The sequence below is a fragment of the Falco cherrug genome, chromosome 8 (assembly GCF_023634085.1).
Source record: "Falco cherrug isolate bFalChe1 chromosome 8, bFalChe1.pri, whole genome shotgun sequence".
NCBI lineage: Eukaryota > Metazoa > Chordata > Aves > Falconiformes > Falconidae > Falco > Falco cherrug.
In genome coordinates this window covers 47,671,025-47,698,654 of record NC_073704.1, presented here as the reverse complement: position 1 = coordinate 47,698,654, position 27,630 = coordinate 47,671,025, and the positions used below count along the sequence as shown (strand labels likewise).

Below are 27,630 nucleotides of genomic sequence, written 5' to 3'. Positions count from 1 at the left end.
AAATGCTATTTTTTCTGTTGTGGAAATTGCTAAAAGGAAAATTTCTGAATTGTTTTGTATGGCTTCTGAATATTCTAGAGACCCTGAACTGGTGGTGTTAAGTTTTTCCTAGTTTTGTAATAAGTAACTAAGGATAATTTGCTGATCAGACAGGTTAAGCAACAGGAATGATCTCGTTGCAGACATGGGAGTGTCCTACATTATCTTAAGACAAATGTTAAACCCTGATGCTATGTTGCTTTGACAATTTGTATCTTTGTTTAAACCTTTGTACCAAACGGCTGTGTGGAGAAAGATTGCATGAACTAGTTTTGTAACAGACTAAGCAAGAAACCACGATAACGGAAGAAGCTGAGGGGCGTACCAAAGATGTTGAAACCGACTTCCATGAAGGTAAAAGGAGCTGTTTAGCTTGCCTAAATTTGCGAGCCTTGGAGGAGCTGTGACTCCCCAGCCGCCCAGTGCACTGTTTTTGCTTTCCTACCTTAATAAATATTTAGTGAATTTATTTTGGACTCAATTTATAATTCAACTATAACAGTTTCCTTATTAAAACACACACACACAAACACAAACACCCAAACAAACAAAAAACCCACCAAAAACCAGCCAAACAAAAAGACAAACCCAAAAGAAAAAAAAAAAAACACACCCAAAAGGTAGTAACAAAGTACCAGCTACTCAGCTGGAAAGTATTTTGTTATCAAGTGTAGTGGGTTTATGCAATGAGTGAGGAATCTTCAGGGACCAGAGTCGTCTTTGTGTTAACTGCCCTGTTGCTGCTTTGAGGATGAGGTAATAAAAATAGCACCAGTTAGCAGGATACTTAAATCAAAGCTGCCAGAGGTAGCCAGAAAGTATCTGCTATTGTTTACGTACATTAAGAAGATGCTGGTGACTAAGGGGTAGCTGCTTAGCAAATCGGTGGCCATAGGCTCCTCTTAAGCTGCCATTGTTGCTACCTTATTGAAGGTGGAAAACAGTGATCTTACTAAAAGCTGATGAAAACTGAATCTGTCTCATCCAGAATTATAGCCTCTGGTTTATGGGAAAAGCTTTGTTTTACAACCTTTTGCAATAGTTGTGTGGGTGGTGTGTTTTGTTGTTTGTGGTTGGGTTTTTTTCCCCTAGAAAAAATGCTAGTTCCCTCAAGTATAGTGCTGGAGCTTTTGTTCTTTTTCATCTTCCAACAGTAGAATCACCAGGTCCAAGCCTTATTTGGCACCAAGGAGAAAAACTATTCCTAAGAGTCTGTGCCCAGCACTTGAAAATTAGGACTTCTAATAGTTTCAGCAAAACAATATTATTCATATAGACATATAAAGGGCTTGCACAACTGAAGTATTCATCAGGGTCTAAAAATCTGTCCCTGTTCCCTATGTTCCCTGTCTTTCTGGTCGACTCAAGCACTACTGTGGTCTGAGCATCAATGCTGGTGAAAGCTGTGTGTAGTCAAACAGATTTGAGGTATGAATTTAATCTCCAGCTGCTTATACTTCCACTTCTCTTCTGGCAGGAGTCTTAATGCTGTCGTATGTACCTTGAGCATCTGCTCTGCCTTGAAAAAGTGGATTGTGTACATCTGTCACTGCGATAGTCACTGTATTGAAGCACTTCTCATAGGAAGTGTTTTGCTGGATCTCAGAAAAATAGCATTTTATTTATCGGATATTTTATAGACTTGATGGTATAATCCAATAATATTAAAAAAACCACCAAACACACACACAAAAAAAAAACCAAACCAAAAAATCCAAACGAAAAAACCAAAAACCACCTACCCAACAACGAAACAAAAAGCCCTAAAGGCTATATAGCTTCCTTGTGTGCTGCTCTAAGAAGCATAGAGTATTATTAAAACTTCACTCTCTAGCAAATTACAACTTTTGCAGATGGAAGAAGGATAGAAAAATGTTTACAAAAGGCCAAGAATAATTCAGCAACGTGGCACAATGTTAAAACATTTAGTTCTGACTTTAAGAGAAAGTGAAACTGTAAAGGAAAAAGAGTATCTATGACTTTAACATTAAACTTTTTCAGAAATGTGGAAAATAACCAGTATTTATACACGGGCAAATTGTTATTATAAAAGAACCATTCTGTAGTGCCTATATATTTTGTGTGTTTGTTTTCTACATTATAATATTTGGCTTTTTGAATTTAAACACCCTTTTTAATTTGGGCGAGAGAGAGGCTGGTTGGTGAGAGTCCAAGACAATGCAGTTTCTGAACTTGCGTCTAGTTTTTCCCCTGAACGGGCTGTTTTCACTTGGAATATCTCCTGCCCTAATAGGAAATGTTGCTATATTGGAGAACAAAATTTGTGGAAGGTTTTTCTTCATGTTTTTGCAATGTTGTACATGTTGGAGGGAAATAATTGTTTTCATGCGATAATCAACTCTATTTGTGGTAGACGTAAATCTGGAGACACAGCTTGCACTGAATAAATCTTCATCTACTTCTATCAGGGATAACTATGAACAGGGAGGCGAGGAGGGTGGCTTTAGGGAGTAGTCTCAGGAAGCCAAGGTAGGAGTTGGAAGCAGGAGCTCCCAGTCTTCATGCTGAGTTCTGAGCTTAGCAAAATCAAGAGCTTCTGTACTTCAAGGACAAATTACTGACTCATGAGTTAGCAATGGGGACTGCTGCTAAATATCCAACCTTCATTTTTCTCTGCTGAGCTGAGAGAGGAGCAAGGTGGCAGGGGTACTGGTTTGCTGGACTGAGTATAAAGTAGTCATGAACAAGTTTTAGTTTGCAAACTGAAGGCTTTTGCTTTTCAGCAGTAGTTTAAAAATATGGAGTAAAGCTTTGAAAGAACCTTTTAAATAAACTGCTTTTGTCTTATTTGCAGCTAGCTTGTTCACCTCCTTTGGTACCAGTACAATGCATTAGGTTCAACAGGTATCCTCTCTGCCTTTTTATTTTTAAGCAGTTACCACAGTCCTGCCTTAGCTTTTGGTGAACTAATAAACCAGGGTCTCTTCCCCTTGCCATCCTGTTGGCAAATGCTTTTGGTCACCCAAAACGCCTGTACCTGTCAGCTGCACTTTCACTTTCCTGAATGAGAAAGATTAGAATCATATATACACACAGCTTCAGATGCATTTCATAGAAGTGTTGTATGAAGCTGTAAATACCTTCCTGTTTCTTGTGGAAATAATTCTCCTCCTATATTCATTTTTTAGTTTAGGCTTTTTTTTTTTTTTTTTTTTTTTTATAGCACCACTGACACTGTGTGACTCTTAAGCACTAGAGCTTGTCATTTTTCCTCTTGTAGATTTCTAATAGATAACCATCTAGACTTTTCATGTTGAACGAGTGTTACTGATATTAATAACTGCTGTTTTATACTATCTTGGTCTAATTTTGGTTTGATGATCATGATGAAAAGCAAACTCTTGATGCTGTTCCATTAGTAATGTTGGAAAATGAATGTGGTGGCTTAATATTTCAGCCTTCCTCTTTCTCACAATAGAGAATTGTGCCACATTAATGAGAATAATTTTTTTCCACTAGAGTTTAATGGATTTAAATTTGCACCTAAGCCCTGAAATTTTCCTATGAATGATAGCTACCAAGTGGTTCATCAGGAATGTGACAAAAAATTTTTTATTAGCTATGTCTCAAGTGCCAGTCAAATACAGCATATAGGAAGTAGCTTGTGTTCCTCCTGTGTCCAGTAGCAATTTGGAAATTGTCTGAGGGAAACAGTTATTTTCAGAGAACAGAAAATGTATCTATGCATGCATCAGAGCATTCCTAAGAGTTGGCACTAGAAACAAAGATGTCTCCATTGTGAAATATCCTTGTGCTAAATATGGAAACTTCTGTCCTTAGGTCATATTACAGTGTTTAGTAAGACATCATGGATGTTTCAGACTACATAATTGTGTTTTTCATATTGTGACTTCCCTTCCTTAACAGTTTTATGATACATGCAAATGGTAGGCAGATGGTCTTCCTTGAGTGGTACACTTTGTAAAAAGTAAAGCAAGGTGAAGATTTGAGTTAAATACAAAAACTTCTAATATAAACTTCTTTACCATACCCTGTGTTTTGTGGATATATTTAAATACATACAATTGGTGTTAAATGTTTAGAGTGCAAACTTTGTAGTGTCTGCGTATGTATATTTTGTTTTTAGGTGGTTCTCCCCTCTCCCCTTTCCCAAAAGCAGAGACATCCATGATGATAAATACCTTTTTGGACCATAGCAAAACTTCTTTATCAACAGACAAGAAGACTATGCCATGAATACACACTATATTGGTAATTAAGTATATAAAACATGTGTCTGCAGTGATGATATATGTGGATCTGGCACCAATTGTTATCAACCAGACAGAAAATTAGGACCACGTCTAAAACATGGAACAAGAGTTTAGTAGTAAACTTAAGTTGTAGCTCTGTAAAGCTACTCTACCGCAGAAAGTCCAAGGAAACAATAGGCAGTAACTCGGTCTGCGTTCTTATGAGGTATTTTCAGGCATTCCTGGTGTCCTGGTTTCGGCTGGGATGGACTTAAATTTCTTCTTAGTAGCTAGTACAGTACTGTGTTTTGGCTATGATGTGAGAACAATGTTGATAATGCACTGATGTTTTCAGTTGTTCCTGGATAATTTTTATACAAAGTCAAGAATTTTTTGGTTTTTTGGGCCGTGCCAGCCAGAGGGCTGGAGAGGCACAAGAGACTGCGAAGGGACACAGTGAGGACAGCTGACCTGAACCAGCCATAGAGGTATTCCATGCCATGGGACGTCATGCTTGGTATAGAAACTTGGAGGGTTAGCTGGGGGGGGTCGTTGCTCAGGGACTGCTTGAGCATCAGTTAGCAGGTGGCGAGCCGTTGTACTGTGCATCACTTGTTTTCCTTTCTCCCTTTTCCTTTGGATTTTGTCCTTTTCCCCAACTTTCCATTATAATTGTTGTTATTATTGTTATTATTATTGCTCTTACCTTTTTATTCTGTTTAAATTATTAAATCTTATTTCAGCCCTTGAGTTCTACATTCCTTTCCGATTCTCCTCCCCACCCCTCTGGGTGCAGGGGAGTGAGCAAGCGGCTGGGTGGTACTTTGTTACTGGCCAGGATTAAACCACGACACCTGGGAATCAGTTTTATATTTTGTCTTCATGTAATGGATTACCATCCATAGTGATTCAGTTTTCTGGAATGCCTACCCTTGGATTGATACCTGATGTATTAAAAGTCACACAATGCAGATAAACAGGCAGAACAAAGCCGCTTTAATATCTTGCAAGGATCTCTGATAGATATTTATGTTCTACTGCCGAGCAGAAAGAACAGAAAAATACTGACTAATTTTTACTAGAACAATAATCAGGCATCCACCTGTAAACATGAGTGTAGGCCAAAGGAAAGCAAAAAGGAGGCCTTTTGGGGGATAAAGTCTGCTTAAAATGACATTGGTCTGCGTTCCTCCTGGGTCATAGTAGCACGGGAAAGTCTGGTATTTTTTGAAATTGCTTGCAATTATTTCTATTCGTGCTTTAACTTCTTTAGAGTTCTCCGACTTGCCTGGGACGTACGAACACTGGAATAAGAAATCAAGGTGATTCATTATAATGGATACTCACAATTCAAGGTTTGTAGTTAAGCCAAATTGAGTAAAACAAACATGCTAGTACTGACAAAAACTCGTGTGGTTTGGCTAGTATCCAGGGTAATCATCTTGGTTTCCTTATGCACATAACCCATTTGCCATGCTTCACTGTTTCTGTCAGTGTGTCTATGCCCCCAGTCTGCAGTTTTGCAGATTGGAGTAATGTTGGAAACCAATAGTACATATGTGCTTGAACTAAAACCGCAGTCTTTGAGACTGTCACTTCATTATTGCAGTGCCAAGTTTGGATTCCTAACAGAGCTTGTAGGCACTACCACAGCAGAAATGTGTTAATTGTGCAGAAATTCACAACTGGCTTGTCAGTGTGCAGAAAAATGAAGTTGCTGTACTCTGCACCTCTGGTTGTAAGTAGCAGGAAAAATAAGAGAGAGGCATGGCTGTTGGCAGCTTTCTACTTATCCTTGCAATGCAGAACTATCTTGACCTGTAGTAATAATGCAAAGTTATTTATACTTCAGTGGATATACTAATAGACTTCAAAGCAGTCTTTTTGTTGCTGTAATTCATAACAGTTTCTTTTATGCAACACTATTTTGCATACATAATAATGCTTAGGTGTCTTAAGATGGAAACTGGCCAAGGCAGAAAGGGTATGGTTCCCAACCTGAAGGTTTGTACTTGCAATAATGTAAACAGTAGGTAGGAAATCAGCTAATGGCTGCCTCTTGCAGTGAGCAAGGCTCTCATTTCAATCTACAGCAGATAATTTCTCCTTTGCCACTTCATTATATGTAGCTTTTCCTGAGATAGTTACTATAAAGACAGACATTAGCTAGCAAAATTTTCTTCATTTCAGTGTTTTATGCTACCAGGTTTGCACTGTGTGAAACTAATCTATATAATTTCTTTAAGAAGATGAACACTTGTAGTCTGAGGATGTTTGTTTTGGATTCTGAAAGTGCTTCAGTCTTGGGCATCCAAGATCTGAATTTCATTTTATGTCCCCTTAGAGAGAGTGTTGAGCAGCAGTAAGGTCTCTGAAATACTTCTGCTATTGGTACTGAACTGAACCTGACCTTCCTTGGACAGCATACTTGTTAGAGAGGTTCTGGTTGTGGGGGAGCAAGCCTAAAGATGTTGAGCTCTTTGATTCCCAAGGAGAAATAGTGGCAGGAACAAAACAATAACATCCTCCTTCCCCCCCCCCTTCCCTAATTTTTCACACACCTCTAAAGCCAGATTAATACTGTGCACCCACATTTCTGTCCCACCCATGGTCTACAATCATCCTCTGGGGAAGAGATTGCTAAAACAACTGGCCAAGGGACCTCTACTGTGATACGCAGCGCCTCTGCATTACACAGGTGCTTCCCACAGCATCACTCTCTTCTCCGTGACTCCAGGTTTCTGCTGCCATACTGGCCAGAAAGACTTGCAAACCAAACCAAGGACAAACAAGTTTTCTGGGTGATCGTCTTCCAAAATTATGGATTTGTTTCTCCTTTCTGTCTAAAATGTGCATAATTTCAGATGTTCCCAACAGCACCCTTATTTCCCCTTTCTTGGCTTTATTTCCTGCTTGATACCACCCACCTATAAAATAGAAGTACAATTGGTATTTGTGCTCTCGCTTTGGACAGTTTTTAACCAGGTCTCTCTTGTGATAATTCAACAAGCAAGTGAGCAAACCACAGTTTATGAACTATTTCTTACCAGTGGTCTTTAGCTGGGAGACTTATGTATTTTTAAATGTTCATGAATGTTAAACATTCATGTTTGTTTACTGTAATTCCTTAACAAGTATTAACTTAATGTTTGATGTAATGTTTAAAAGATATTTTTTTTTTAAAGTGTTATTTCTGGAATGTTTTAAAAATGCCTTGGTCTAAGCATGGATGTGAAAACATGAACAACAAATGCTTTTACTATGCTTCTTGGTTTAAAAACAATCACCCCTTCTCCTCAAAGTTGCCAGCCAGCAGCAAAGAGTGATTATTCAGTCTCTGTTGCAAGTACCTTAGGGTTTCTTTCCAGTGTATCTTCAGTCTGATACAGCATCACCTCTTGTCCTGAGGCTGTCAGATTTACCCACACCTGCAGGCAGGGGTAAGGAAAGGTATCCCCATCCTCTGAGCCTTCGCTGTTTGGGCAGAGTGCTTTATCCTTGATGTTGGCTTTGAGTACCTGGCACACACTTTCTGTTGTCCACACACTACAAAACCAAAACAAAAAGTGTTGCTTTTAAATGTGTTGACAGCGTATGTTATGGGCCACATGCTGGAGATACATCTGTGTGTGCCAGCTGTAGGTGTGGTACGGGTGAACTCACGGCTGCTCCCTTCTGGGGCCCTGCACTTTGCCTTCCCTGAACTGACGGCTGGGCCAGGGGAAATGGCGCCATAGGAAGGCGGTTCTTTTGTTGCTGTTTGTTACACGTTCTGTGGTTTGAAGTCAGATTCTAACCTCATCTGTAATCAGCTTCAAGTGTTATTCGAGAAAGAAAAATTAATATGGATTTTAATGTTTGGTAGTAAATATTTGGAAGCACAGTACACTTGATGTCTCAGAAATATTTTGACTAATCTCACTCAATTCTCAGAACTCAGATTAGCTCCCATGTTTCCCCTGCCTTTTCTTCCTTATGCGAACCTTTTGCATGAATAAGTAGCAGGGTTCTGTCGGACAAAAGTGGTTTTTTTTTTTTTTGGGGGGGGGGTGTTTGTTTTTTCTGTTGCTTATCCCTTTTTCTCAAGGATTACTGTTAGCATACCAGCTTTTGCTTACAGCAGTACACTTCAGTGGCAAAAAAAAGTAAACAAATAGTCTCACTCAAGTTCTTAAACTAATCTTTTTACATGCAAATATATTTTGTAATGTAATCTGGAGGCTGGAAAATAAATAAGCGTAAATTACTGTTTTAAAGATAATGTTTTTCAAATGTTTTTGAGCTTAAAGGTGCGCTTAGTAAGAAGAATGAGATGGATGTACTTTATCGAAATCTTCAAGCATGAAAAACTGAGCTGCACTCTTGTTGCTTTGTTTTGTTGCAAATTGATTTTGTGTGTGGAGACAGAACTTGCAAAACAAAATAAAAATATGAGTAACAGTAACTTCATCAGCATTCATTGTATTCTGCAACATTTGCTGTGGTAGACTGGGCTGTTGGAGGATGGTTGATTTGGAAATAAGCTACTGATTCTCAACTGAACAATTTTACTGTGACTTTTATGCTCAGGTTTTTATAGTTTTATTAAAAAACACACACCCTCCTGCACATGGAAAAGCTTTTTTAAATTATTTTTTTAATTATTGTTAATCCAAGATTTAGTTTTCCGTTATTGAGCTTTGATAGTCATGGCTGGTTTTTATTTTACATGTTTTCATAGTAAATGTTTTGTTTTAGTCCAAGGGTCCTCAAACTTTTTAACCGGGGGCCGGTGCACGGATGAAGTGGCAGGCAGTCATCTGCGACTGCTTGGTTCCCCCCCAACCCCCGGTGGGGGGGCGGGGGGGTTCTGTAAATACCAGGGGCCGGATTGAGGACCCTGGGGGGCTGTATCCAGCCCGCGGGCCGTAGTTTGAGGACCCCTGGTTTAGTCTATTCTTACTCTGGCTCTGAAGGTGATCATTCCCTCTTTCTTTTGCTTACCTGTGAATGCTCAATGACTTCTTGGCTCACCTATTTCTTTCTTGTTTCTTCTGTCTTAAATTCTTATGAGCTCTTCAAGAACATACTGTTTATTTATTGTACAACATACTACCATATATTTTGGCGCTGTTTCAATAATTGTATTTGACAGGAAAAAGAAATAGCTTTGTATTCATAAGCAAATGTCTGTCATTACCTTTTAGTGTAGAATGGCACAATGGTGATCCCAATAAAAAAGTACATCATCGTGGAGCACGCAACCATTCCCAGTCCCAGGCACAGGGCTCTTGTCTCCCCTCGCTTCTGTGCAGTCACCAACTTTTTTCCCAACATGATTTAGAGTTGTGTAATCTGAACAATCTCTTCCTGGTATAAAACAAAATAGAGAAAGGAGAGGGAAAACGGGACTAGGATTGGCTATAAGTATCGCAGTTCTGTAATAAGTTTCTGGAATATAATGTATCCCATGGAGGAACAGTCCATTTTTTCAAAAAATAGATTTTTTCAAAAAAAGTTACAGTGTCTTTTATTATCAGTAGACTTCCTTTTTACTTTCTGATATTTACCATATAGTACTCCAAAATGTATGTGTGTGTGGAGGATGGGAGTTAAGGGTAGGAAAACCTGATTATCTTGTGGGAGAGTTCTGTTAACAGCCTGATTGTCCTCAGCCTTAATTCCATCTTTTTTACGTCGTTGCTTCTCTGAAGTAAGAGGTATTGTGTTGTGTATTGGTAAAGGCTGCATGAAGGGAAAATCTTCCCACAGCAGAATCCTTTTTACGTTATGTCTTTTGTTCTGGATTAGTCTGAAAGGGGTTGTCTTATTTCGAAAGAGCTGAAATAATTTAAAATTTAGCATTTGAGAGGCTGGGTTCTGACTTCTGCATGTTTGTTGTTTGGCCTTGCCTGTTCAAGGATGCTCAAAACTTGATGTCCAGTCAAATAGTGGAGAAAAGCTGTGTTTTCTAGATGTGATGCCACCAAACACGATGCAATAGGATTAGAAAAAAGAGCAGTTAAACCTGCTGTATTTCTCACCATAAGTACGGGGTCAGGACTGCTGCTGGCACTAACGGGAGAGTGCAAACTGCAAAATGTTGGTGTAACACCAGGGGAACATTCAATCAGAGCTGTCTGAACCTGAGCTCAGGAGAGCCTGGCATTTCCCCCCAGCTCCCTTGCCAAATAGCATTTTAAATTATCTTGCTAATGTTTTGATAAAGAGAATCTGAAAATAATTGCTGTGAATCCATAAGCCATTAAATCATTACAACTGATAGAAAGGATTAATACATAAATGAGGATAAAATTCACAGAGTTCAGCCTATCACCAGAATCTGTTGAACTGACAGCTGTTAACTGAAGGTTCATGAGGTTCTGTTTTTTCCAAGAAAACATGGTGCAAGCCATAGTTATGGCAAATGACAAGACTGGCACGATTTTGGGTTTTTTAGGGGGGAGAAGGGACAAGAGCAGAGCAGAAAGAGAAAGGGAGACTATATTACATACATGCATGTGAGAACAGGACTGAAACCTGTTTAGGCAAGACGATGCCCAGCTTCATGCTTTAGCTGGTGCATTTTCAGGATTTCAGCTTCAGGTATGTGCAACTATTTAGTATTTACCCTTACTGGCTGGCCTTCAGGACAGCGTGGTCTCTACCAATGTTCAGCTAAGCAATGGAGCAAATGCCAAGACTTAGGTTTAGATACCGTATAAGACAAATACAAGCCAAAGCTAGCGAATGGGTTCTTAATGTTAACCATGAGTAAATGGTCTCCAGCTACCCCAGGCTGGCAGAGCTGTGGTGTTATCGGGGTGGGGAACAAGACTGAATTCTGTGAAAGACAAGATAATGACACCATCAGTTGTCAAAAGAAAAAATGTGAATATAATCTGAGTTTTGCTTTCTTTTCTGTTATTTTTGGTTTTCACTGGTAAAAGTGCCTTACTTTGACTGTTTAAATGTTCAAAAATTTGAACGTTGAAATATTACTGATTTTAGACTACTATAACACCTGAATGTTAGTGTTATTAACAATAAAAATATAGATCTCTATGGACAGTAAAACAGCTTTCATACAGCATAACTCAAGGCTAGTTACAGAATTTTTTAAGTATCTATTTTGAAGTTGCTGGTACATGATGTCAAAATGAAAGGCTGTTTTGAGTTGTCCCTAGGAACAAAAGGAGTTTTTGTTTGAATATTGAATTTTTTCCAGTTCCATATTTCATTCCACTTTAAATAAAACATCAATATACACTGTGAATTTTACAGACAGCATTTTTAAGGGAATTATTTTTCTGATGATCATGTGTAATTCACTGGCATTTTAAGAAGTAAGGAAATTGCCATAAGATGAACCTTACCTGCTTACTGGCATTTGAGTTTAATACAGAATGTGAGCAAATGCCCTTAATAAGGCTGTATTCTGTTTTTCTTGGTCTGTGGGGCTATAATAGAACATGTGGCATCAAGCACTGTCAGTGTGCTCACACTGTGTCTGCATACTTGTGTATAACCATGCACAGATGCATGTGCACCTTGCAAGGAAACTTGGGTGAATGTCAGTAGTGGCTATTCCTTGGAAACTTCTCTCATTTCTTTTAGTTCTGTGAGGGCAAAGTGGAAATAGCACTTTCAAAAAACCAATGAAGTCTGAAATAATAAAAATATTGGAACATTGTACAACTTGGTATTAAACTGACTCTTTTACTTATTGTCCAGCTTGGTCAGAGGGGAAAATGGAACAAAGGAACATCATCAGTCCTGGAGCATGGGCCCTGAGTCTGTGTGTACCTGAGTGGCAATTCCTTATATCACAGTGGGAAGCTGCTAATAGGCGAGCGAAAACCTGTGTTGTTAGCAAGAAATTCTTAGATGCAGTAACAATTACTCATCTTTCATTAGTTCTGTGGGAAAATGAAAAAGTGAATGATTGGTACTGCCACCATGACTTATGGAAAACTTCTAGTGGCCTTGTGCTGTTAATGTCTTGAATTTTAGATGAACCATAATCTTTATATAGCTGTCCCAGTTATGCTGAGAAATAGTGGGGTAATCAGACCACTTATTACATAGAAAACAAGAACTGTGGGTCAATTAACCAAAGAATTAACAAGAAATGTAATTACCCCACCAGTCTGAATGTCAGCCACATATGCAGCAGAAGTACTAGTAAGCTCATCCCTCCTAATCATTGTAAACTGCCAGACTACCTCTTTAAGACACATAAAGAATTTGTATGTGTAAATTGGAAATTTTAACAAGTGGCCAAGAGGTTTTCCAAGTATTATGTGCAGTGTTGTTCCCCTTCCTGAGGCTAGCCCCAGGCTGCCTGACCCTTGTTCACTGCGTGGGCTGCTAGGTGATCCTGTTTGCCTCAGCTTCCCCAGTTCAGATTTCTGCTTGACACCAAAGAGAATAAGGACATATAAATTATGCAGAGAATGTTAACAAGAAAGATTCATCTAAAAATATCTCACTGAGGCCTCCTGTAAACATTAAAAAATAACCTACTAGGTCTTCAGGCAGTGTAAATCAGAGGTGCTCATGTCACTGTTGTGTTGCTGAACCAGATTACTGTGAATGCAGTCCCTAAAACTGAAATATGTGCTTTCTGATGCTTTTTTTTATGATTTAAAATTCAGAAGACCAGAAAAATCTGTAGCGCTATTTCATGTATGTACAGAATAATTTAAGAGGAAGCACAAGTCAGTGAAGGAAACTCCGTGTGCATTTTTTTTTCTTTTCATATATAAATCTTATGTTCTTGTGCTGAACATCCTGCATTTTCTGGCTTCAGGACAAAACAAGGTGCATGCATATAGAAAAATGTATTCATTTGGAATTTCCCCATTGTTCAAAAGGTTAAGTTTTTTCAGATTAAAAATTCTTCTGTCTCCTAGCTCTGTCAGTGTATATTAGGAGGAATGTTCAAAGAGCTAATTAAGTGTTTCTTCAGACAAAATCATTACATCTTTGAAAAATGAAGCACTGCAGAGCACTTGATTGGCCCAGGAAGTTTCTGAGCATATTTGAATTGGTAGATATTGAAGTGTGTAATGTGGGTTTTAGCCTGGCCTTCAAGAGTAAATCTAAATGTATCTTTTGCATAGAAGATTGTGGGGTGCCTCCATAATTATTAGGAAAATATAAGCTCCAAATCTTTTCATAATGTTCCTTCTCCCTAATCTTCTTCTTCAGTCTAGTTAAATTATACAGTACATTAGCTGTGCAATTTCAATGTATAATCACTGCATTGACAGCTGCTGGTGATAATCCTAGGGATACCATCTGCTCAAGTTTGGAATAGTCCCCTATTTTGATTAGTAGACATGTTTGATACTTAGCAGGAAGTCTCTGACGCCTCCTCCCCCCATCTCAAGGAGTTTCCAGTGTGTGACCTCCACTAGTTAGCTTGAGAGAGGACTCATTCAGTTCCAGGCTGCTCTTAACTTGGGTATCACAGTATTGGTAGCAGTGATGAATGAATCTTGCTTGCTTGCAGAAGGAAGGGTGCTAAACCCTTATCACAAATTTAAGTTGGGAATAGATATTAAACAGTGAGGTAGTATTTTTTTTTCAGCTGATTTATCGTATACCATATGGTGAACTTGCAGTGAGCATTATGTTTTGCTTTCAGATGAGCATCAAGTGCTAATACCACATTACACCCAGAATGATGCAAGTCATCCACCTCCCTAAAGTGATGAGTTTTTAAACAGGCCTGGACCCTTTGGCCTCTACTACCTCTGCATACAAATAGCCACCTTGTTTTCCCTTATCAAGTGTCAACTTAACAGCCACCTTGTTTTATTCTCAGAACATGTTGTGTGGACAACATGAAAATTGATGGCTTTGCTGGGTGTGTAAAAGGAGCATAGTATTCATTGCCAGTTTATTGGCCAAGTGCTTTGTGTGGGGACCAGAAGGCAACCATAATTTTTAGATCTATAAATATGAGCTCTGTTCTGGTTATGCTACTGTGGCAGAGCAGCACAGCTTACACATTTACTGCTGTCTTTGAGTAGAATTAGTTTGATCACTCACACTTGCCTACCTGTTTCCATATCCATCTACTTAGATTCTTCCTTTCTGTTTCAAACCTGCCTCATCCTTTTCTCATCTGTTACCCCACCGCTTACACCCTGGACAAGGGACCTGAAGTTGAAACTACACTTGTGTTGGCACTTGCTTCCCCTCTCCCTGCCCTCTATTTCCTACCCTAGCATTTATATGCATCTCTTGCTGGTAACAGATCTGCCTTTGCCAGGGATGCTGGGGCCAGGGGACAGTGGTTTTTGTTCATTGCAAACTTATAAGAACCCATTACTGAAAAAGCATTCTGGGCATCTGGGACCACGAATCCTCTGAGTGTTACAGAATAAGGTGACGCTGAACCTCAATGGAAATCTGCACAGAAAAGATTTTGCCACGTACTCATAGTTGCCTTGGAAACCTGAAGCAGCAATATTTTGACTATGTAAAATGGTACAACCACATATATTTTATGAAATATGCTGTATCTTTTTGCTCTATTAATGTTTATCTGATGTAATAACTAGAGTGAATTAAAGAAGTTAGCTTTTTTGTTTAAAAACCTGTACAGTTGTTTAAGAATAAATCTGTTAGCTTTTTAACCTGGTTGTTCTTAAAAAAAAAAAAAAAAAAAGGCAAAAACAACCCAGAAAAAGAGAGTTAATTGCTCAGTTCAGCAGTTCTAAAACCTGTCTGGAGTGCTTCTTTTGGATTCTGTGCAGTATAGGGCTGCACAGAATGGATCAATTTAACAATAGATTTCATGGAAGCCTGGAAGCATTCAAATGCCTGGTTTCTCTAACTTAGAGGTAGGCAAGCACAGCCTCTAAAGAAATGCTGAACACCCAAAGCCATGAAACTCCTAAGAGTAAAGGTGTGTTAACCATTAAAATTAATAAAAGCTATGATCCCATATGAACTGCAGACTCCTGATTTGTGAAATTGTGTGTGTTATCTTTCCTAATAATTGTGGAGAATTATCAGATTGCATCCAGTTACAAAAGAGAACAACTTAACCCACAGGCTACAGAAAAGTTATCTGTGCTGTCCTCTACAGTGCTGCAGATTCAGAAAGATTGTTGCTTCCAAAACCACTGTACTTCTCAAAACCCAGAGCTATTGCATGTTCCCAAGGAAAAATTCCTGCTTGGAAATATACTTACCGATTTTGATGAAATGCTTCTTTCTTTGATGAAAAACTTCTGTTACATGATGGACTTGGAATAGTAGTAGAACTTAAAGCTGAAAGGGATTTTTATGTTTGGTTTTTTCTTTTTTTCCTTTCCTGTACTTCTCTGGGTTTGCTTTGCTGTGGCTGAACTCCTAACTTGGTTCCACTATTACAAAGCTTTCTGTAACCATAAATGGTAAGGTATGAAAGAACACTGTCCTTTTTGAGATTAATTGCTGAAAACCAGGAAGCCACAATACTAAGACCCACTACAGCTGAAGAAACTGAGAATTCTTATACCCTAAGGCCCCTTTACCACAGATCCCGGTGGATTTGTCTTAAGCAATGGTTCTGCTCCTTTTGTACAGCTTTTTAGTTTAGAAATCTGATAGGTCTTTTGGGTAAGTTTTAAGGAATTGACTGTACCAATGACCACTGATACAGATTCTTAATTCTTCATACCTAAGCTATTGACAGCAGTGTATGAATGTTTTGTTCCCACTAGTTTTGGTCAGTTTGTATGCAACAGATGCTAAAATTCTGTCTGTACAGCAGACCTCTGTAGACAAGAACAAAGCATCCATCGTGCCATAGATATGTTAATGTCCAGCATGTTCCTCTAGCCAAAAAGCCAACTTTATTTCTGGGACTTATAAACAGATGACTCCTAACACAGATCTTCAGAGAAGAGCTAAAATAATTTTTTTGAGAGAGAGAAAGAGAGAGGAAAATTCTTTTATTGGGAGACTAAAGGAGCTGAAACAAGATAATCTACTATAAAGCATTAAGAGTGTTCTGAGCAATGTAAACAAGGGTAGGATCCCCTCCATCCTGCTTTAGGCATCTAATAATTAGCTGTTTTATCTTAAGGCGATCTTCTGGGTTTACTTTTGGTAAAAGATTTGAAAGTGACATGTTCAGAGAGTTCGTGCTGCCTGAAGATAAGAGATGTATCTCCCCCAAAAGGACTTTTTCTATTATAATTGATGCAGAAGAGAGCACACAAAGCTACCTTGGATTTAGAAACTGTCTGTTAGACACTTAAAGCTAAGTAAGTTGAAGTCAGCTACTATCATCTAGATTGGAAAGATTTATGATCATAGTATTTTTTTTAATATTTGAGAAGTGATGTAGCTAAATTTAAAGAATGACATTTGAAGGTTGAAAAAAAAGCCTTATGAACAAAACTTATTCCCAGATAAAAAGTGATCTGGTTGAGTGGAGTTTTCTATCATTTTTTGAGACTTGGAAAACAAGACCGAGTATTTCAAAGGTGCAGGCTTTGGCTCAAGTAAAAGTCATATTTTTAATGAGGAATTGATTGAAAGTGAGGGTTTTGGGGGACTATGTGATTCAGGAGTCAAAGCAGAAAACAAGGTAACCCTTGCTGACTGAAATTAATGAATTTTGAACTCTGACTGTCTCTTCTGCCTGCTCTCCTTAACCCTGATGGCTAACACACATGGATCAATTTTTAACTGCAGCACTAAGCAGTTCTGCAAAATTAACATAAATCTTGTGGATTCCACAGGCAGAACAGATCACACTGCTGAAGTTTCTCAGTGTACGGAAGGAGGTGGTGGTAGAGCGCTTTGGCTCACCTTGAGGTGCACTGGTGATTTATTTGAATAGACAGAAGCTATGCTACAAGTCTGGTACCACAATCTACCTTTTGCTTGTTTCTTTTCATCTCGTGTACACTGCAGATGTGCAAGTCCAGATGGCCTCTGGCTTTTGGAGAACTAACCCAATAAAATAACATAGGTTTGCCAAAGGGAGGTGCTATGCTGATATCCACTCTAACCCTGGGATATTTCAATGTGCCACTGACCTGTATGGTGATGTGTATGCGTGAGAGCTGTATCAATGGCAAGCCAAATCTTTGTTATCTTATAGACTGTAATTCTGTACTGCAGTCTAAAATAGCATATGCCTTATTAAAATCACATGGATTTTTTTTTTTCCCAATTTGATGGAAGGGAGGAAAAAGGGAACAGTCTGGCTGAGATCACCATGCACTTTTGCCTTGGTGCACCTTTCCTTGCAGGAGCTGCAGTGCTCACTCCTCTCCGAGCCTTGCTCCTGGCTATCAATATGGGGCATCATGAACCAACTCACCTGCTTGTTCAAGGCAGGATTTCCCTGGTCTCAGAGAAGTACAGGACCAGCTGTATCCCCTGCATGAGGATCTGCTGCAGGGACACTAATTCACTGGTTATTTGTAAGCAGCTAACTGGTAATGAACAGTTTCTCTTGGCCTTATGCTGACCCAGAGAGGGAGTGTGGGTGACTGCTGGAAAGGGTGAGATCCTGGAAGTGCTCTTTGAGTATGTGCAGCAGAAGAAACTGTGCCCAGTTAAGGTCACCTGGAGCTAAAGGCAGTAGCCCCTTTGGTCTATGATCCTTTCATAAATACTAGTTTTAGCCAAGTTAATCCCAGACTGTATCTGGAGGAAGAAAAAGGGAAGAGAGTATCAGAACAGGCTTTTCTGAACTAAAATTCTCTATTTTGAATCTGAAAAAGTTTCTTTTCAGTGTCTTGGTTCCTACTTTTTTTATTCTAATATATTAAATTTTAGCTAAGGACAAAATAAATTAAATTTGAGGGATCGTTTCCCACAATTCTTTGAAAAATGAGCAATTTTTCAACTTGGAAGACCTGCTGTGTCTGTAGGTTAGCAAAGTATTTACACTTAAAATTATCAGTCTCCAGAACTGCAAGAAACTATCAGAGAAATTGAAGAGAATTAAGACAAATATTTCTGAGTAGTTATTTTCTCTGTAAGTGCTAGTGGAAATAAAAACATGGAAGAGAAGGCATGTAGATCTGAAAGAGAAATTGTGTAAACATTAGCATACAAGGATTGTAGCTCTGTTTTGTAAGTAAAAATATGAAGGGACTGTAAACGTTACAACAATGGCAGGGGAAAAGTTTCTGATGTTTGTTTCCTGTACTACTCTGTAACTAGTACTCAAACTGTTGTCCTTTCTGCATCATCTGTATTGCAGAATGCTTTCTCCCAGCTCCTTTTTGTTTCTGATAGGGCATGGTCATGGCAGGTGTGTTTTAGTTCAGAGGACTCTTAACCCTCCCAAGAAATCAGACTGACTCTGAAGCTTCAAGGAAGCTCAGGAGAGTCTGGTTCAACCCCATGTGCTACTGAACAGTTTCTTGATGTGACATCACATGAATTAAACTTATTTTGTGGTTGCAGGTGACCTGTTATGCATTAGGCTGTTATGCATATGTAACAGGTGGATCTTGCTGGAAGTCCTAGTCAGATTATACAAATAGTGTCCATACACAGGCAGAAGTGATGTGAATTTGCAAACTGTGAACCCCCTTTTAGCTCCAGTGTAAAGAGGAGTTCAGGAGTTAAAAAGGGGAAAGGAAAAAGTATGAAAGGTAAAAAACCCCCAAACAAACACCAGTATCTTTTTGTTGGTCAGAACTGCGTATTCTATTCTTCTAAGGCAATCATCCATAAGGGTTATTTTCATGTTAGGGCATAAGAAAAACTTAATGGCTATGAGACAGAGCCAGTTTAATAAGTATTGTAATTTTATTTCCAGGGCTTTCTTGTGCTTCTGAAGAATCACTGAGCTGTGAAATGAGAACAGTTGTTTGTATCTTCAGAGAGCCCTACAAAGTTATTAGCTCCCACCTTCCTAATTGAAACATATTCATAGTGTAGTACATTGTCATTTTTAATGGGCATCATAAAGAGAAGCTGTGGCTCTTGAACAAGGAACAGTCACGTATTAAAAATTATGCAAGTTAGAAGGAGGCAGATGTCCTAAGTGCTGGCATGTCTAAATCAGGCACGGGCAAGCTTTCAGACTCAGCTGCTTTCTTTTAAGCAACTAAATTAACAAACTGTTTGCTGGACTTGCTGATAACTCACCAGTTTCCTGAGGACTGAGAGATTCCTCAGAACTTGTCACACACACATAAACAGGGATTTTGGATCATTTGTTTGGCCTCTAACTTTGCAGCGTGGTGGCTGTGTGCTTGTGAAGATTCCCTGAGTTGGAAGGTAGCTGTAACGTGATGGGCCTTCCTGTGATGTTATACCTGTATTAAAGCATAATGTTGTGGTAGAATTTCATTTGTGTCTGAAGTTACTAACAACACTTACTACTGTGTGTTGAAACTGAAGTTAGAGAGGATACTTAACTGTTTGCTGTACCCAGCCATCTGTGGATACATACTAACTGACTTCAGAGATTAAGGACATGGTTTTCAATCAGAGAGTAAGTGCATATACTCCTTTCTCAGGTTGGATCTTGCATGTGTAATCAGTTCTTAATAAAGATATTCCAGATAGAGGAGCCCTTGAGATTTAAAAAGAAAACAACAAACACCACCACAAAAAAAACCCTCAAACCCAAACAAAACAAACTCACACCACATTGTATAGAAATTTCGATTGTGAATTTAAAAGTATTTTACAAAGGGAAGTAATTTTTTTTTCCTTGCTTTGTTAGATGAGCAAAAAGAGCTAACTGCCTTTGCCTGGCAAGTGAGAGGCAATCAGCTGACCGGGTTTGCTGAGTTTCTGCAGGGTGCTCTGTATGTTTGCAGGTAGAAGTACAGAGGGGGCATGGGGGTTGTTCTGAGACCATGGCATCTCCCACCTTACTCCTTTTATCTGCCACAGTGACTTGTGCTCTCTCACTGCTATATGCTTAGCTGTGTGACAGTAGCAAACAAACCTGAATAAAAAATTTTCAGTGTAGTTAGAAGTTGGTGTTGTCTGCTTTTGAAAGTGTGTCTCAGACATGCAATGCATATAGCATTACATTTGATGCTGATGGGAACTTTATGCAAAGACTGAGTAGTATCTGATGTCAGGTAAACAGAAGCTGCTATGAACATAGTCATGGTCAGGTTAACTACAACATAGAGCAAATATAAGACCTTTCCTGAATTTGCAAACTTAGTACAGCAACTTTCTGACATGTTAAAGTGTGGCATGTAGTGTACAGGTACCATGTGCTCGTGCTGGGAGACGTAAGCATTGCCAGATAATCAAGGCAGATGCTTATCCAAGATAGGATGGAGGGCTAACTCTGGTAGTATTGTTGCTAATGGTCTCTGCTGTCATCTGTGAAGTTGGTTTCTTCAGTGAAATGGTAAATTTCTCTTTCTGAACCTTGTTGGTTCCATGTTTGTACTGTATCTGAAAGAAGGACTTTCCCCTCGTCTGTAGAATAGGAACAGTATTTCTGTTCTTGCTGTCTGAAGGCCAAATACATTAATGAAATGTCATTTCGTAACGGAAGGCACTCACTATATTAAGTTGAGTATAACTCATTATGCAGCCTGGCCAATAAAAGGAAAAGTGTTTTGGTTTTTGGTCATCACCTGCTTCTCCCTGGCCCTTCACCCCCGTATTGGGTAGTTTGCTAAGCTGACAAAATGCAGGCAGAAAAGAGGAGAAATGTGAAGAAGCTTTCACAAAATAAGATATTTAGACATAACAGTCTGTGATGTTAAGTAAGCCTATGAGAATGCAATTCCAGTCATCTACTCAGAAATAACACAGTTCTGTATAGCAGAAGAGATCAGAGAGTTGCTGTTAAGACTTCTTTACTTTTTACTTTTTGGAACTGAGTAGAGCCCCTGTATTTCTGTCTGACAAACCCCCGTCAGCAGCATGGCCGCGTGCGGCCTAACACGTTCTAGATATGTCAGACCTACTGCATATGCAAGTTGCAGATGAGCACCTTAAGTTAAGCAAATCTGCATGACTTAATTTACTGTCTAAGTTCTGGGCATCAGGCAGTCTGGTTATGGTAAGTCATATAGAAACGATAAAAACTTTTTCTTGGCTTGAGGGAGAACCTCTGTGTTTTGGGAAGCCTGGATATTGGTAACTTGAGTACAAGGCATATATCATAAGTGGTATTTTGTTATTGCTTATCAAATAATAGAAGTCAGGGCAGTTAGTATGGTTCATGTGAACCGCCTGTTGAAACCCCACAGCTGGAGCCTATTGCTGTCCGCTGTGATCCCTGATGCCATTGCTTCCTTTGCTGAGAGCTCTGCTCCCTGATGTGCTGCTGCTGCTGTTATGGTGAGTGAGGTGCTTTCTACCTCTTTGTTCGTGTCCACACATTGACAGCCTTTATTGCTGTGACACATTTACTCCTCTCCTGTATTGGTGAGGGGAGATTGAGAAGCGATGTGCTATCCTTTAGTTTCCTATGCTCCCAAAATACATGATACTGTAAGTGTATCAGCCTTGCTGCAGTGAGTTACAAAGTCTCCAGAAAAGAGATGCAAAACATAGTGGTAGCAAGGGTGATGTGCCTTCTTTTTCTGGAATTAAATTGCTTAAAGACAGGATTAAAAAAAAAAAAAAAAAAAAGGTGGTGGTGAAATGAAATGAAAATATATTATGAAATGTCCTTTCTTTCTATTCCACGCCTGTTCTGTATAGAAAAGTTCACAATTTTTTTCTTCTTGCCCTAAGTCAGATTGATATAAGGAATTAAAGTAAATCTTTTCTTTAACATTACTCTTTTGTTGCAGAAAGTTACTGTAAATGAGACTGTGGCCTAAAAATAATAGCATTGATCTTGTGTTCCTTGAAGCAGTTAAATTTCCTTTTGGAGTGCAGTCCCAATATCTAGGCATTTAATGTGCTTTAATATACACTTTTCATGAAAGTAACATGATTACTTTGAGCTCTTCCTTTACCTGGGGAATTTTAATCCATTTCAAAGTAACATTGCCCCAAGAGGTGACTGACACAGACGTTTTGGGCTTATGGAGCAATTTCCACTGTGATTAAAAACTCAAATGAGCCATTGGTAGCAGAGGTCATTAATTTTGTCTGTGTAAGAGAGGAGGTCATGCAGGCTACTACTACAACAACCTGGTACTGGATTTTTCCATGACTTGTGGCAGGTTTCAGCTGAAGAGGGTCTGACATATATGGCAGACCAGAGGAACATAGTTTGTGAATACCATTTTTTCAGATTCACTTGCCGAAGTACATTTATTCTGTGCTGACATAGAGAAACAAAAGCCTCAGCTGCTCCGTGTGTGGAGAACAGGAGGGGAGTGATGGAGGGAGAGGTGTGGCAGGGATTTGGTGGAGAGAATTGCTAGGAAATGGTCTTTTTTACACATTAGAAGCCCTAACTTCCTATCTTGACAGAACAGCGGCAGAAACAGAGGTAATGTCACACTTCTTCACCTTTTTCAACCGGTCATGCTTTTGGGTTGGCAACACTTTTATTCTGTAATCATGGTCTTTGTGCTTCTCGTACTATTTTTCACTTGCTTGCTTTATTGATAACTGAAGGTTGAAATACCAAGATGAGGCACAGACGCTGGGCAGAAGGAGCAAGTGCTCAGGGCATGCAAAGGTGAAAGGCTATGTTGATGCTTGATCATTTCAGTGTCACTTCTACCCCCAGTTTTACTGCAGGACTGTCTTCTCTTGGTGCAGCACCTCACTGGACTATGAGGTCCTGGTTGCCAGAAACTGTGGTGAAGCAAATGGCTCTTGTACAGCATGGATGTGTTTGCATCTCACTCTACCACAGAGTGCAAAAAAGGAGTTCTGTGTGCAAATTTAAATTTCTCAAAGAAAAGTGGAAGCAGAGCTGAGGAGAAGATAATATTTGGGCCACTAGGACATATACCCTATCGGAGATACATATAGGCTATATTTGTGCACAGTTTCTACCTTGAATCTTTTCACCACCAGGAAGATTTGATAGTATACCTGCATGGACTTCAAAGATGTTAATAAAATGTGTGTTGCTTGAGGAAACAGCACTAATTCTTTTTGTGGGGAGAAGAAACTATTAGACCTTGCTCTGTAACTCTCAGCCTTCCTCACTTTAACTGTATATTTCTCCCTTGGACCCTACTGTTTTCACTGTTGATGTTTAGTTTCTTGTTTTCTGTGTTATTGCCGCTAACCTTGCAGCGTTGTGAGAAGGAATGGACTGATGAACCAAGATAGAAACCTGTGACTGTTGGGAGGAATTTGATGTTTGTGCATACAATCTGGCAGGAACTGGCACTTGCATTGCAGAACCTCTTTTCCTCTACCAGAAGGCTTTGCTAGAAATGACAGGAATGAGTAGAATGAGAGAAAGAATTACTGAACCATTAAGGCCCAAAAGTTTCAGGACGACCTTTCCTTCAGGAAGGGATGTTCTGGTTTCTGGAGGGCTGGACATGTTTAACAAGCCTCCAAGAAGGACATCTGACCCAGGATGTGATGTGAATTGCTTTGCCCTGGTTTACTTTTTCTGAACCATGAATGCAAGTGTGGCTACAATAACTTAGTAACTTCTTCTATTTTTCCGACCTCAAATGTAGTGAGTGCTGATGCTAGTGTGGTTTGTAACCTCATTTTACAGACACAAGTTCTTGTAATGCAGAGGATTTCAAGAGGGAAGACCTTTGTAGCTGAGCAGAGTCCCCTGTAGAGTGAAATGGTTCTGTTGCAGTTAAAATTGAGTACTTGGAGAACTGGATTCCAGTAATGTGTATTTTGCTTTTGCTTGCAGAGGAAGAGAGTTGAACACTAAAAAGTTACTTTTCTAATCTTTCTCATCTCCTTTTGTATCTCACAGTATTGTAATTACAAACCAGTAAACAAGAATATATGAAAACTAGTTTCAGGTCATAGTTTTATGTTAAATTTTTATGGGTATCAACACAGTTTCCATGAAAATAAACTTACAAACCTTGGCCCTTCATTTTAGTGAGCTTTGTTAACAGTGCTATGCACTTTAGTAGGAACTTCTGAGACGTTTTACAGGATTTGGAAACCTCTTGATGAAATGCTATGGCTCACTACTTTAGGGCATAAACAGTGGCAATGTTTAATCTTCATTATCTGTCTTTGTACTTGCTCAGCAATTCTATGCTCCCCCTGGATTTCTTTGTTCTTATCAAAATTATTTTATCCCCCTCAGGTTCTTTCAGTCTGTTGCTTTTCTCATTCAGTTTCTAGGTGAATAAGCCTTTTTTTCCTCTTGCTGCTTCCCCCCCCCCCACACACACACACACCCAGGCTAAAGGAAAGAAAAGGTGAAAACTGCATCCTGAACTTTGATTGTGTGTGATGAGTTACAAAGCACTGCAATGTTCATAGGGATGATGTGTGAAATGTGGGTGGTCCACAGCAGTGGGCTTTGAACTGGGCTTTAAGCCAATGGCTGACTTTCAGATATATTTTTTTTTAGGGAGAGTGGGGTGGGGTGGATGGTGGTGTCTTAACTAGCTGGATTTTAAAAAAAAAAATAACGTATAACTATGGGTGAAGAACACTAGATGAAAACCAAAATGCTGTTCTTTCTTGACTCTACAAGATGGGATTTTTTTACCACTTGACTTCAGTGGCAAGAGGATCTATGCTGACAGCTCATGCACACCTTAAGTAGTATTATTTAAAAACTGGCGTAAGCAAATGAAGCCAAATTTTGGCAAATAGAGGAACCTGTTACTGTAGTATTTCTTGCAGGTTTGCTGAAAATAAAAATGTAGGGAACAGAGTCACAAACCAGTACTCTAATAGATTGATGTCTGTAGTACCTTTTCCCCAACTATATATGGGGATGGGCATCTCTTTGTCTGGCAGAAGCTGAAAGAATAGTGAATGGTAACACAGGAGGGGATAGATTAAGTGTCTGTGGTATAGCAGGTTCAGTTTCAGATATATATGGCTGGAATTTGGCCTGCAGTTCCCGGGTACTGATCCTAGCCATTCCTGACAAATAATCCTTTTACAGACCTGTGATTTAATAGTTTCATCTTGACAAAATAAATGAAGCTTGCTGTCCATTTTTTTCTGGGTGATAAAGTTCTCAAACTTAAAATGGTCATCAAGTATCACTGTGTAAACTGTTTGAGGCTAATCAGAGACCTTATTAAAACAAGAGCCAATAATGTGTTTATATGTCTCCTCCTCCCCCTTCTTCTACCCTGCTTTTGATGCAGATGCTCTCCAAAAAGCTTACAGATTGCTGGCACTGACATGGGAGGTGGAGGAAGTGTAATAAGCTTCCTGTGTATGACTTCACGATTTTTGTCAGGTACTAAATACCTGTGTGTACAAGGTGCCCTTTATATCAAGGGTTTTGTCTTGCATTTGAATTAAGAAGATCGGATTCCTGCAAAGGTAATAATGCCAGGATAATAGCTGCATATGGGAACATCTCCATAGTTTCTTCATTAAAATATTTTGGACATAACTAAGGATGTGCTAGCCAAAACCTCTTCAAAATCTGCATAAATTGGCAGGTGTCTATCTGTGGGAGCAAACAGAAGAATTGATCAGGATTTTTTTTGCAGGGTTTGCAAACTTCTTGTAGGATTTTTGAGCCAAGTTCAAGACATCAAAATGATCCATAAATGATTATAACAGAAACTAAAGTAAAAAGATAGTTACAACTTGTATTGATATTGTGTGGTCATGATGCAGAATTTGCAGCACATGTCTCCTTGTTGTCACCTGACAAGACCTCTGTCATGCCCAAAAAAGAAAATAGCATGAATTTCTCATATAATGCCCCACTGATTTCTTTCACAGGCCAAGAAGCAAATGTATCCAAACTTTTAAAAATCTGAACTCTGGCTGTACTCATTGAATCGGTACTAGAGAGCCAAGGTAGCAGAGGGACTGGAATCGCGGCCATGCCAAGAATTTACGATGACACAATATCCAGCCAATCTAACACATTGCCTCATTTGCCTGCATTATGTTGCCACAAGATGTATCCTAGCCTGTTCCAGTTTCCTTATGTTCTACTTATAGCAGGGGTGCTGAGATAATATTGTGCACCCTCAGCAGGTGCTCTGAAAAAGGAGCATTCTCTAATTCCTACTGTTTTTCTTTTTGCACATAGAAAGGAAGACTCTTACAAAGCACTGGCAAGCAGGCTTCATGTAGATAACTACCTCAGCTTTGACTTCAATGATATTGGGCTTATGTGTGCAAAGAAGGTCTATACCTGACATTTTGTTGGGCAAAACAGCAGCATGTTTTGCACTAAATATTCTAGTTTCCTTTAGTCCTCTTCATTGCTTTTGACATTACAAACTCTTGGATATCTCCAGATTTACCCTGAGCCAGTTGGACTTGCTTCTGAGATGGAAGTTAACCTCCCAAGTCCCTCAGAGCTTTCCCATACTTCATACTGTCTCAGGAGTCATGCTTTTGCCTTTCGTTGTTGCATTTCCTGTGTATTTCTGTTTACAGTCAAAGTTCTGGCTTTTCTCAATATTCTTCATGGTCTGCAGAGCTTAGTAATATGACTCTTCTACTGACTCTGGACTGCTTTCATTTTGCTGCAATTCTTCAGAGCAGTCCTTTTTTAAAAAAACAAAGCGGGAGGAGGGAGAAAGATTGACACTTTTCTTAGTGACACCAGCCAACTTGAAAATAGACCAAATCTTGTGATGCTTCTCTTGAAAGCAACTTAGATGGAAAACAACCTGAATTCTTTAGCATCTTCTTTTTTAAATAGTATCCTAGTGGGATGCTGAAAACACCAGAAACAGGCTTGTAAGAGATAGCATGAGTTTTGGGATTTGGTATGAACTGCTAAGGTTTAGAGAATTTTTAGATGTAACTTCCTGGATCCCTTGTCTTTATTTATAGACAAAAGTTACCAGCATGGGGAAAGCACTCTTACACTTAGCACAGTAGTTCAACAAATAATACCTGTGGTCAAGTTCTAGAAGAGGCAATGTCTCCAAGGCTGGACTGAGATAGGGTGTTGGTATGTGTTATGCCTACTGAGCCTGCCAAAAGTCTTCAATAAAGTTTTGCAAGTAAATGAGCTGTGACACCGTTCTTTAACAGTAAATGGACTTAAACCCAAAGAGAGTTGAATGCAACCTACTAACCTGAGTGGTGAAGGATTATTTCCATGATGAAAGAACGAATGTGTTGGTACTGTTACATTCACATCTTGTTTCTGACAACAGATTTGAGACTGCAGGAAATGTGGTTTTTTTACTTTCTTTTACTAGTAGTCAGGTTTTTGGCCTCTTATGCTTGAATACATGCTATGCTGAACCTAACTGTTATGACTTGTAGCCGTATGGGAACCAGAATGGCAGAGGTGCAAGTGAATTTCTGTTATGTGATTAAGGCCGCTATCTATTCCAGGGAGAAACACAAAGATGACCAAAAGAAAAAT

At 39.2% G+C, this 27,630-nt stretch overlaps 2 protein-coding genes across 2 annotated transcripts in view; one reads left to right on the top strand and one right to left on the bottom strand.

The window, feature by feature from the left end:
- The window catches only part of KCNIP1 (potassium voltage-gated channel interacting protein 1), a 436,769-nt gene that overhangs the window by 29,531 nt on the left and 379,608 nt on the right, over positions 1-27,630 (top strand). The window lies entirely within an intron of this gene.
- KCNMB1 (potassium calcium-activated channel subfamily M regulatory beta subunit 1) lies at positions 505-15,761 on the bottom strand. Its single transcript, XM_005442671.3, has 4 exons — positions 15,443-15,761; positions 9,433-9,602; positions 7,604-7,799; positions 505-5,557 (listed from the first exon to the last, which is right to left on the bottom strand). The coding sequence occupies exons 2-4, from the start codon at positions 9,567-9,569 to the stop codon at positions 5,288-5,290; spliced, it is 603 nt and encodes a 200-aa protein (XP_005442728.1). The 5' UTR covers positions 9,570-9,602; positions 15,443-15,761; the 3' UTR covers positions 505-5,287.